This window comes from Ipomoea nil, unplaced genomic scaffold (genome assembly GCF_001879475.1).
Source record: "Ipomoea nil cultivar Tokyo-kokei standard unplaced genomic scaffold, Asagao_1.1 scaffold1719, whole genome shotgun sequence".
Taxonomy (NCBI): Eukaryota; Viridiplantae; Streptophyta; class Magnoliopsida; order Solanales; family Convolvulaceae; genus Ipomoea; species Ipomoea nil.
Genome location: NW_017618147.1, coordinates 198153 through 210153, shown reverse-complemented (window position 1 = coordinate 210153; position 12001 = coordinate 198153). Strand labels below are relative to the sequence as shown.

General features: G+C 34.4%; 2 protein-coding genes across 2 annotated transcripts; one reads left to right on the top strand and one right to left on the bottom strand.

Moving 5' to 3' along the window:
- The first annotated feature begins 6359 nt into the window (after positions 1 to 6359).
- LOC109191676 (NAC domain-containing protein 18-like) lies at positions 6360 to 7863 on the top strand. Its single transcript, XM_019342311.1, has 3 exons — positions 6360 to 6609; positions 6714 to 7006; positions 7093 to 7863. The coding sequence occupies exons 1-3, from the start codon at positions 6360 to 6362 to the stop codon at positions 7861 to 7863; spliced, it is 1314 nt and encodes a 437-aa protein (XP_019197856.1).
- Positions 7864 to 8338: 475 nt separating this feature from the next.
- LOC109191675 (subtilisin-like protease SBT1.5) lies at positions 8339 to 10725 on the bottom strand. Its single transcript, XM_019342310.1, has one exon. The coding sequence runs from the start codon at positions 10631 to 10633 to the stop codon at positions 8339 to 8341; it is 2295 nt and encodes a 764-aa protein (XP_019197855.1). The 5' UTR covers positions 10634 to 10725.
- Positions 10726 to 12001: the final 1276 nt, after the last annotated feature.

Genomic DNA, 12001 nt, shown 5'->3' with positions numbered 1-12001 from the left:
ATAAAACTGTAGTGAAATTAAAATTATACTTTAGTGGTACTAAAATGAAACTAGTGTGTATGAAAAATGAAACTAAAAAAATAGAGCGCATTCAACAACGTATATTGTCAAATGAAACTGTAGTATAATTAAAATGATATTTTAATGTTCTTAAAATCAAACTAGTGTGTGTGAAAAATGAAACTAATAAAATCCAGAACGATACAATAACATATATTATCAAATGAACGTGGAATGTAATTAAAACAATATTTTAACATTATTATAATTAAACTAGTGTGTGGAACCAGGACTATGTGGTCTAATGGTATCCGGGTTGGACTTCCATTTGGAAGGTTGTGAGTTTAAGCCTCAGCGGAGGTGTTATTGGCTCTTTGTGTTTCAGTAGGTTGAGAAAGTAGTGTGTGGAAAATGAAACTACAATAATGTATATTGTCAAATGAAATTGTACGTAGAATTAAAATGATACTTTGGTATTGCTATAATAAAACTGTGAGTATGGAAAATGAAATTAAAAAATAGAGTAATATATCAAATGAAACTAAAATGTGATTAGAATGATATTTACTTTATCTATCACATTACTACATGGACCATGGTCCATAGTCAAATTTGCCCTCAATTCAATAACAGGCCACATTACAATATGGGCTAGTTTTTATTGGTCTTCCATGTTGCGGTCTTTGTTCCAAGCCTTTTTATTTGTTCTTGCGTTGAAGGGCAATTTCAATAACAGGCCACATTACATTATGGGCTAGTTTTTATTGGTCTTTCATGTTGGGGGCTTTGTTCCAAGCCTTTCTATTTGTTCTTGCAATAGCATTATGGATCTTGAATCGAAATGATGAAGTGCAAAATTTCATAACTCAAGACACAGAAATAAGGATTTGCGTTGAGGGGTAGGGAGTGTAATTATTATACTAAAAATACATGTTCATGTTTAATATATTATAAATACATTATTTAATGAATTGTTGTTTTATAATGCATTAAAAATAACCTTACTTTTAACAGTAATCCACAGTATACTTTGCAAGTGAGGGGAAGCAGTTTGGGATAAGTTTGAATAAGACAATTTAATGTAGTAAATGATACCACTTTTGACTTTGTAAAATTGTAAATCGGCCGTGACAATTATAGCTATCACATCCTTTTTAACTTTTGTCTATCTCATTGGACTAAGTACTTACATTTTCCCCAAAAGTGATCCACTCGCTAGCTGTTATCCCTTGCGGCACGGCCTTCGGTGCCTGTTATTTTCTTTCCTACCCTACACTACTCGGTCTACCACTATACCCCATCTTACAACTTTACCATTAAAGCTTCAAATAATTTACTTTAAAAAAAAGAATTCCAACATTTTATGTATAGAGTGTTACCACCCTAGATAGGGAACCTTTCTAGCAAATTTTTAACTCTTAATCGTATTCGAGTCACGGCAAACTCCAAAAATGATTCCTGATATTCATATGCAATGGATTTATTTATATTAAATTACTGTCACATATATAATAATTAAGTTACTAAAATTATTCTAACTATACAAGGTAATGATATATTATAATATACATAATTTCCTTATATTAATATTTAGTCAATTATCCTCTAATTACATATGATTCATTTTTTTTTAGACATTCTACTAATTAAATTACCAAGGCACCAATTATTTATTTTCTTTTATACATATCATAAAGCCTCAAACTTATGTCATTTAGTTGGTCTCTATCAACATTCAAAAATATATATATCTTACTATAATAAAAAAAGATCGACATGATAATAACATGCATGTAATGAAACATTTCTTGAACTAATTACTTATTATGTTTTTTAATATATATAACGTTACATTCCTTGAACACTGATACATTATAAGTATTTTTAGAACTTCATTGCTAAGGCTCTCTTTGATTCTTCACCCTGGTAGAAGGAAAGGAAAGAATGAATACTTATTTTTGTCCCTCCAAAAAGTAAAGATTTTACAACCCCCCCCCCCCCCCCCCCCCCCCCCGCCCCCGGACCAAAAAAAAAAAGAAAAAAAAAAAGAAGTTAATGTGCTTTAGAATAGGTCAAAATTTGTGCATTCATGCACCCATAAAATGTTACATCACGAGTACACAGAGACTAGTTGTGGTATATTATGAGGTGGCACTACCATATTTAATATAAATTCTATAGATAAAAATTGAATGCGAATATTGTAAATATATACTCCGTATATATTAGCCACCAATCAATCAAAATTATTTTTGTTTGAAAGGGGAAAGTCAAATAATATATATATCCGACGATCACGTACGGTTCATCATATCACGCCCGCCTCGATCAGCTTTAAGCTATAGCGAGCAAATTAAATGTGAAAATGGGAAACTGCATGTCCAGAGGGTTTGGCGTGAGTGATAACGGTGAGAAAACGGAGGAGATGAGTAACACAATGATGGGCAGAGGTTTAGAGCTTCCCGATGATTATAGCACTTACGGCGTTACTACCAGGCCCAGGGGATATCGCAATCACAGGGAGCCGTGCGATTATTACAATAACAATAACGTGGGAGCTGCCGAAGTTTTTCCGAGATACAACAGCGGCGGAGTGTGGAAGGTGAATCTGGTCATCAGTTCCGAGCAACTGTCGCAGATACTGTCGGAGGAGGGTCGCACCGAGGCGTTGATAGAGAGCGTCAGGACGGCGGCACACTGTTCCCTCGCCGGCGCTTCTTCCGTTAGTACGTTACGTTTCTCTAGGCATAAACTTAACGGACATCACGACGGATATATTGCCGGAATACCTTAGCACCAACTAGCGCTCCGATCTTACGTAGTATTCATTAGAGTATTAATTAATTAGCGATCGAAAACGGCCTAATGTTTGGTTATCCTCAGATCAGTTTGCATACTACTAGATTGAATTTTTTATGTTCGTTGAGTTTACAGTTCGTGTTCATTTATCAATTAATTATAGATATTATATGATTGCTAAATATATATACTGTAAATGTTTGTATTGAATTGAATATTAATTTGAATTACCTTTTAATTAATTGAATGTCATGATCAATTCAAATGTGTGAGTAAATACTAGGGGAGGTCCTCTGACTTTGGTGGCACTGCCACCTTTAGTCCTCAACTTTTAAATCAACCACTCTTAGTCCTCTTACTTTTTGTTTCTAGCCATCTATGGTCCTTCCGTTAAACTTGACAATCTAATGCCGTTTTTTCAAGGATAATTCAGTCCTTTCATAATTAATTTATTAATTATTATGTTTGCCGAGTCATACCGAGATATCCCGACGTCGTTTTGGCACAACCTTCGTACCAGCTTTTGTACGCCATTTTGATTAATTAGCTGGTTTTGTACACGTTCATAGCTGGAGAAACCATTATTTGACTATTTTGATGAGGAAATTAAACATAATAATTAATAAATTAATTATGAAAGGACTGAATTATCTTTTAGAAAACGGCATTAGATGGTCAAGTTTAACGAAAGGACCATAGATGACTAGAAACAAAAAGTAAGAGGACCTAAAGTGGTTAATTTAAAAGTTGAGGACTAAAAGTGACAATGCCATCAAAGTCGGAGGACCTCTGCCGGTATTTACTCAATTACTCCAAATGTGTTCATGATATATTAATTGTCCGATCGGAATTTATAATTATTCTTAATTATATTTAAAATTCTTATCAATCTTAAGACTCTTACCAATTTAAGTTATATATGGAGTAATAAGGATAGGATTATAAGTAATAGTTTCAATATTTATGAAATGATATATATATATATATATATATATATATACTAGCTAGCCCCGGCCCATTCGAAATAATACTTAAGCTTGTTCCTATTCGACTATTACAATCCAGCCCATTTGACATTTTTACTCTACTTTCAAATTGAGAATTATCCTATCATAATTTTTAATTCAACTACTATAAAAATTATAGACAAATCTTAGTCATAAAAAAAGAAAAAAAGAAAAAAAAAAAGAGATCAACTACTATAATTAAAAGTCAACACTTTAAATTGATGCGCATGATCAACAATATAATCAAAATCCTTATAAATGTTAATTAAGGGGCAAATCAATTCAAGAAATTAAAAATTCTAAAATCCCGTCCAAATAGGTAAGTTAACGACAAAATAGGAGTTTCTAAATTATTAAATAATTTCATTTAAGTAATAAATTATTATTATTATTATTATTATTATTATTATTAAATATAAGAAAATTTAATTGTTTTGTTAATGTTGGATGCTTTAATCATTTAGAGAGACAAACACGTGGAGTAGACAGACATTAAAATGAGGTGTTGTGAAGTGCTCTATGTGACGGTGTGCATTCATGCACAACATCGTGTACATTATAGAATGACACCACTTAACACACTCTAAAATTACATTATTTGTGCACACGTTCACATTATATTGAAGTACCCACATACACATCATGCACCAGTACAAACAAATGCACACGGATATGTACTATAGCACGAACACGTCAAGTTTACAATGCACACACATATCACATGAACAAAAAGTGCACACTAGGCCATAACGAGGTGCACACATACGATGAAATCCAACAACGAGGATCGACAGTCAAAAATTCCATAATTTCCAATAGTGTTACACTGTTACCAGACCACAAGGTCCTTGACAAATATATAAAATGTTTAATTGATAACGAAATAGTTGGTACAATTGTCAAATGTTACCATATTTGCAGTTTATTTATTTTTTGTTAATATACCAATTTTTTTTATTTAATCATTATACAAAAATTATAATTCAAACTTCTTTTTTACAATCAATATAACTATGTAATATTATACTAGGTACTAGTCCTCTCAAATATTACCTTAGATTTATCTCATTTTTATTTCCTGTAATCTCTTTGCTATTCCTTATCTGTGATTTAGTTTGATTTATATTTATCTATCAACTATCATCTCTAATTATTGATCATGTCTGCAATTATTTATCTTCTGTATGAGGGGTTTTTTTTTTTTTTTTTTTTTTTTAAAGATTTATATTCGCATTTGCATAATATACTGACAGATATAATACACATTCTTCCAAAAAAAAATGCTGAACCCCAACCCTAAAGGCCCACTGATATAATACACATGAAATAATTAGTTGTAGACTTAAATTTAATAATATAAAATAGATATAAATAATATTAACTTTAAAAAAAATTCAAATAAAATATTTATCTCTAATTAATATTTTTCAACTACTATAGATCCATAATGAAACTAAAATCTTTGATTCGAAATTATCGAATTATATCCCATGTAAAATACAACAACTAGAGTTTGCCATAATACACTAGTAATGGATATTCAACCCATAATACACTGACCATTGACTCCTGTATTTTTCTTGTTTGGTCAATATTATCGTTTAATTTTCAATTCAACTGTTAATTTAAGTATTTAACAAATAGCTATGCCGCCTATGTGTAGCCAAACGCTATTTTAAAATAATACCTTTTATTTCTGTCCATATTTGTATATTTAGCCTAAATAATGAAATACATTGTCCTTTGCTTTATGTTTTGTTTTGGTCAAGGGTTATGATCATTATAAATTAAATGTCTTTTGCATCCAACACAATATAAAAAGTTTAAAACTTTTTGTGGGCATGCACTTTTCATTGTGTCAAATGTCCCTTAAAATTTATATACTTTTTTACTTTTTGTTGTTGTTAATAATGTACTACATTAGCAAAATAATAATACTAATAATCTTCACATACAAATTATAATTCAATCAATTTTTTTTTTTTTTACATGTATAAGGTTATTACAAAGGAAAGGGGATACCCATACAAACTACGCCTATAACAAGGTTCAAAACCTAAACCTCCCACATAGGGGAGCAATCCGATACCAGTGGACCACAAGCCACTTGGTATTACATGTATAAGGTGCCGATTGACCTTATGTCAATTTGCATCGGGTATAACCCAAATTTAATTTTTGTTTATTTAATCTTTACACATAAATCATAATTCAATTATCTATTTCAGAGCTATATATATATATATATATATATATATATATATATATATATATATATATATATATATATATATATTTTAAATTCAAATAAAATATTTATTTCTAATTAATATTTTTCAACTAGTAAAGATGGATAATGAAACAAAAATCTTTGATTCGAAATTATCGAATTCTATCTCATGTAAAACACAAGAACTAGAGTTTTGTCGCTACATAGTCTTTATATTAACTATATATATCATCGGGTTGAGGTCAAAACAATTTCAGCAGCGTGTAGTTTGTGTGATCTATCTTTTTCCGATCGATCCACTGCCTAAAACTCTATAGCTAGTAATGGCTATTGAACCCATAAGCTCCGTTTCAGGCGATGTTGAGCAATACTCCATTGACAACATTGAACTTTTTCTAGGACAGATCAGCGATGAAGTGTTCTTCCGACATCTGCCACCTGGTTATATCTTTAACCCCACCGACCAGGAGCTCATTCTTGAATACCTTTACAAGAAGGTCAATAATCTGCGCCTACCTCGTAACAAGATCAATGATGTCAACCTTTACGAATACAATCCTGAAACACTTTGTCGTGAGTAATTTATATTTATAATATATATATATACCATTTAATTTAATAATTTGTATATATTTATTGTAATATATATAATTATATTACATATATGCATGCGGCAGAGGCGAAGTTTAAGGATTCTTGCGTAAATAAAGAATGGTACTTCTTCACTCCAAGAAACCGCAAGTACAGGAATGGGCAGCGACCGAACCGGGCAGCGGGGAACGGATACTGGAAAGCTACTGGCGCCGATAAGGATATATTAGAGTCTGAGACAAATAATAAAGTTGGGTGTAGAAAGGCTTTGGTTTTCTATGAGAGCAAGCCACCCAATGGCGATAAAACCCCTTGGATAATGCATGAGTATAGAGTGGAGAATGGTCCACAATGTGATAGGAGTCTGGATGAAATGAGAGTATGTAGTAATTCAACCCATCATCTTTAATTATTTTAATTTATAATTTAATGGTAATTAACAATTGTTTGATGTGCATTATATAGTTGGACGACTGGGTGCTGTGTAGGATTTACAATAAGAATGATAAGTTGAACAGCAAGAATAATAATCCCAGCAGCAAGGGGAAACAGAAGCTCGAGGAGGACGAGGATAAGGATAAGGATGTTGTTGAAAATGATGATGATGTCCCGGAGAATGTGTGCGGCGGCGGCTCTAACACTAGCCATCAAAACCACCTTGAAATGGCGGCCTTATCATCATCTTATCATCATCACATAGCTCCTCCAGATGCTATTGCTACTGCACCTCCATACCATTCTCCTTCACATATAATGTGGAACCAACTGCTTCCACCTCCTCAGACGACCAATATTATCCATCATAATCAGAAGCAGCAGCAGGAGGATAATAATGTGTTTCATCATCATAATAATAATTTTATAGAGAATTATTGCCATATTGAAAACACTACTAGCTACTACTTTTCAAGCTGCACAAGTACCTCAGCTCAACCCAGCATCAATGCAGCAAATAATCTTCATTGTCTTCCTTATCATCATCAGTACCACAACTGGCAAGCTCAAGCACTACACCCCAGCTTCAATGGAAATCATCATTCTTATTATCAGCACCACAACTCGGAATTAATGGAAGCACTACCACACCCCACCATCAATGGAAATAATACTAATAATCATCACCACCACAACTACTCGCAAGCGCCACAACCCACCACCACACAGGCTCAGGCTCAGACTGCTGCTCATTATGATGATGAAGAAGAAGAATACGATACTAATCAGTTCCTAGCTTAGCTTAGATGGTAGACCAAGACGTACTCCTCCATCCATGATAGATCCAACTACTACTAATAGTTTTTTTTTTTTTTTTTAGTTATTAGTGGAGAGACAACTATGGAAAACATATATACAAACTCTTTGTTGTCATACTAATATATATAGTTCGGATGATATTCAATTCTTTTGTTATATTTTTATATTAGATTTATTTATATTGAATGGTTTATATCTTCTTATGTATAAATTTGTGTATGTATGTATATTTTGGTGTTACCTGATTATTAGATCAAAATTTCTTGATTTAAATTTATAAGTTAGGATTTCTTGATTTTTAGACTTTCACATTTATTTTATTGGAAAATCTAGATAATGAAATATTATTTGAAAAATTCAAAACATGCAAGATTGGAATAGTTTAGTCCTCATTAATTAAAATGAAATTAAATAGAAGCTAGCATTTTTCAACAAATTAATTAAATTTAATTACATGCTATGCATTTGTAGGGTAGATAATTATGGGACACCTAACCCCCTTATGTCTTTGCACTCTCTCCCTCCATATTATGGCCCCTACCCACAAATCCCTCCTATTCCTACTTTGCCCCTTCAAATTTACTGTAAATTTCAATCTTTCCCCTATTCTATGAAATTTTAACCTCTTAGGCCTCACATTCATCCTATAATATCCTCTTGGTCCAACCACTTTGCCCTCGTACTCTTCAACTCCTTCAGAAACCTTCTTCAACCTCCGTACCAATGCAACTCCGCCTCGTGCTACCTCTTCATCCACGATGATGGCCGGATAATTCAAGTCATCGTTGTCTGAATTTGAACAAAATATATTTGATTTGCCCGTTATGATTTTGATCTGTTTTTTTGTATAGTTCAATTTGCAAAAAAAATGTATATAGTCTTGGTGTGTAGTGTCGAAGACCAAATGTGGATCCATGGCACGTTTGGGATGTATATGTCCCACTCCCATAACAAACGGGTTACTTGTATTATTTGTAGACTCGTCTTGAATTGGCGAAAAATGGATCGATTTGTGATAAAATGATTCTTGAATTGAGGCGGTAGCCATCAAGGCAGATTTGATTTCACTCGGACCCCAATTTGGGTGCACCGATTTAATCAACGCCCCGATTCCGGCCACATGAGGGCACGCCATGGACGTGCCGGATAAAATATTGAAGCTCGACCGCCGATCATCAGACGCGATCCCGGATGGCCCTACGGCGCCGGTCCAAGCCGCTAAGATATTAACCCCTGGGGCGATAATATCAGGCTTTAAAATTGCAGGGACCATAGAATTGGGTCCTCTTGACGAGAAGGAGGCGACTGTAGGGGCAGATCTTGCATGCTTGGAAACTGTTCCACCGGAAGAAATGGCGGCCACCGGATTTTCATTGGCCAGTATGTAATCTGCTGCCATCTGGGCTTCTGCCACACCAATTGTGATGGTGGGTATTTCATGGGGCTCCGAGATAAGGCCTTCCGGGTCAATTTCACCATGGGAGATTAACATGGCTAAAGCTCCGGCCTTTTTAAGGAACATGCCGAGGGACAACCGTGGGACATGTTTATGGAGCATGCAGAGGACGATTTTTCCGACGATGTCTTGGCGGGAGAAATCAAAACTTGAAGAAGATGTGACGTTACGTAAGAGATGGAGTTGGAGTGGATAACGACCCAATATGGATCGGGTTGATAAGGTGACAGATTCGCCTGACAATATTTGGCCATTTCCGAGATGAACGAGAGCTGGGAATCTCCGGTCAAGAGTGCCGGCGCCGACTGTCAGAATCCACGGCGGCGCGTTCGTGATGCTTCCGGTTAACGGTCCTTCGTTACCGGCGGATGCCACGACGAGTACACCTCGTTGGACCGCACGGAACGCTGCTATTGCTAAGAAATCAAGGTAAAATGGCAGTTGGGATAATCCTAGAGAGTATGAAATAATATCAACACCGTCGGAAACGGCTTTATCAAATGCAGCAACAACGTCGGACATTAAACAACCGGAAGCCCAACAAACCTTATAAATCGAAATTCTGGCTCCCGGAGCCATTCCCCTCGCCAACCCGCCGGCAAACCCGAAAAACCCGGCGTCCGGCACCGGAGCGCCGGCGGCAATGGAAGCAACATGGGTACCGTGACCGTCGGAATCTCTGGGCGACCGGTATTCACCGGCAAATGATTCACCTTCTTCATAGCCACCCACAAAGTATCTGGCCCCTATCAACTTCTTATTGCAATTTGAAGCGTTGAATCCCACGCCTTCTTCACACTCTCCCTTCCAACGACTCGGAATGTCACCGAATCCCTCGTCGGAAAAGCTCTCGCTTTCCGGCCATATTCCGGTATCGATCAAACCAATCACAACATCAGAAGACGTGGAGTTGACAAACAGAGATTCCAAGTGATGAAGCCCAAGAAAAGATGGTGATCTTGTGGTGTGCAGCTGCAAAACAGAATCTTGAAACACACCCAAAACTCCATCACTGTTTTCCACATATTTGGCATTTTCCAACGTAAGCCGGGCAGAAAACCCATGAAACAGATTGTTGTAAACATGGATAGGTGCAGAGGATATGGAGATAAGGGAAGAATACCAATTTTCATGAGAAACAAAAGGATAGGGCTTGGAGTGAGGGTCAACAAGAACTATAAATGTTTGCTTTCTCGTAAAATTTGAGGATGCTCCATTGATTTGTGAAAGAACAGTGGAGAACATGAGAGACGACAGTAAAATCATGAGAAAACATGTGCTACTAGCCACCATCATTTTTGAAGACTCTAAAACTCAAACTTGCACCTGAATCACTCTTTTCAAAGCATGAACATATAGGGTGAAGGGCTAGCTAGAAAGTAACATAAATGGATTGGAATAAAGGCCAACTAACAAAAATTAAGGTAAACCCTATTTTCTTAAAACAAAATATTAAAAACACACTTTCAACCTAGAACCAGAGTTTAAAGTTTAAACCCCTTAGACAATCTAAAGATGGACTCCACAATTTTAGTTTAATTTAAGATTGAGGTTGAGCTTCTTGTGCACAAAGAATATGATCGTTTGAGCACATTTTGCTCAAAAAATAGTTAGGGTATAATTTAGATACTCAATTTATCTTCTTATGAGTATAGAGATGTAGAATTTATAAGAAATATAATTTTAAAAAGAAAAAAAAAAAGGATTGTAATTTTGAATCTTTACAGCAACTGTTGAGCGACTAACGTGTGGGTATGGACAGGTCACAGGTTGTTAAAAGTGAAGATTTTGTCGGTTGGTTAGTGGAGTGTACGATGTTTGACAAACACTTTTTGGTGTATACGGATACAGTAAGCAGAGTGAAATCGTTATCAGAAAGTAAAAGTTTAATGCAACATTGCCAAGTTTAATAATGAATAATTTTAACTGTAAACACAAGAAAATTAAATGCAAAGTAAGAAATAGGGCCAAAAGTATAAAACAATGTCAGAAAAAATGGATGGAGTAAATGATGTCTGAGTTTTATCATGTGGCTGCAGACATAACATATTAATTGACTTCACCGCTCGCTACCTGCTAACCTAACCTTCCTCGACCATGCAACCTTTACAGTCTGACATTTATCATTTGCCCCTACACATTTTTCGTCCTTAAGTTTGTGAAATTTGTCTAAGCACGGGTTATATTTAATTTTCATCTTAAATTATTATTGATGTTGTAATTTTATCTCTGAATTATATTAAAATTGTAATGACAATTATTCTAAATAAAAAAGTACAATTTTTTTTATTTTTAATTAAAACAAAACATACCCAATATATTGAATATAAAGCAAGCGAACAAAACCCCCAATTATTTCATTTACATATTATAATTTCTTATTAACATACTCAATTATTGTATTCACGCATAATAATTTTTTATTAACATATAGCGTTTATGTTTTAGAAATCATTATTTACTCTTTCATTTTCACCTTCTAGAAACAGTTATTGGCGATGGCCATGAATTTTATGATATTAGAAACAGTTATTGGCGATCCATGAATTTTATGATATTAGAAACAGTTATTGGCGATGGCCATGAATTTTATGATATTATTGGATCTTATGATATTATTATTCATCAATTCATGATCAATAATATAGAATCGTAATACTATAA

What these genes read in the sequence shown, in the direction of transcription:
- LOC109191676 (XM_019342311.1), top strand. Translation starts at nt 6,360, where the DNA reads ATGGCTATTGAACCCATAAGCTCCGTTTCAGGCGATGTTGAGCAATAC. An exon ending in CAATCCTGAAACACTTTGTC is followed by an intron (nt 6,610 to 6,713) that starts GTGAGTAATTTA and finishes TGCATGCGGCAG; the next exon opens with AGGCGAAGTTTAAGGATTCT. An exon ending in GGAGTCTGGATGAAATGAGA is followed by an intron (nt 7,007 to 7,092) that starts GTATGTAGTAAT and finishes TGCATTATATAG; the next exon opens with TTGGACGACTGGGTGCTGTG.
- LOC109191675 (XM_019342310.1), bottom strand. Translation starts at nt 10,633, where the DNA reads ATGATGGTGGCTAGTAGCACATGTTTTCTCATGATTTTACTGTCGTCT.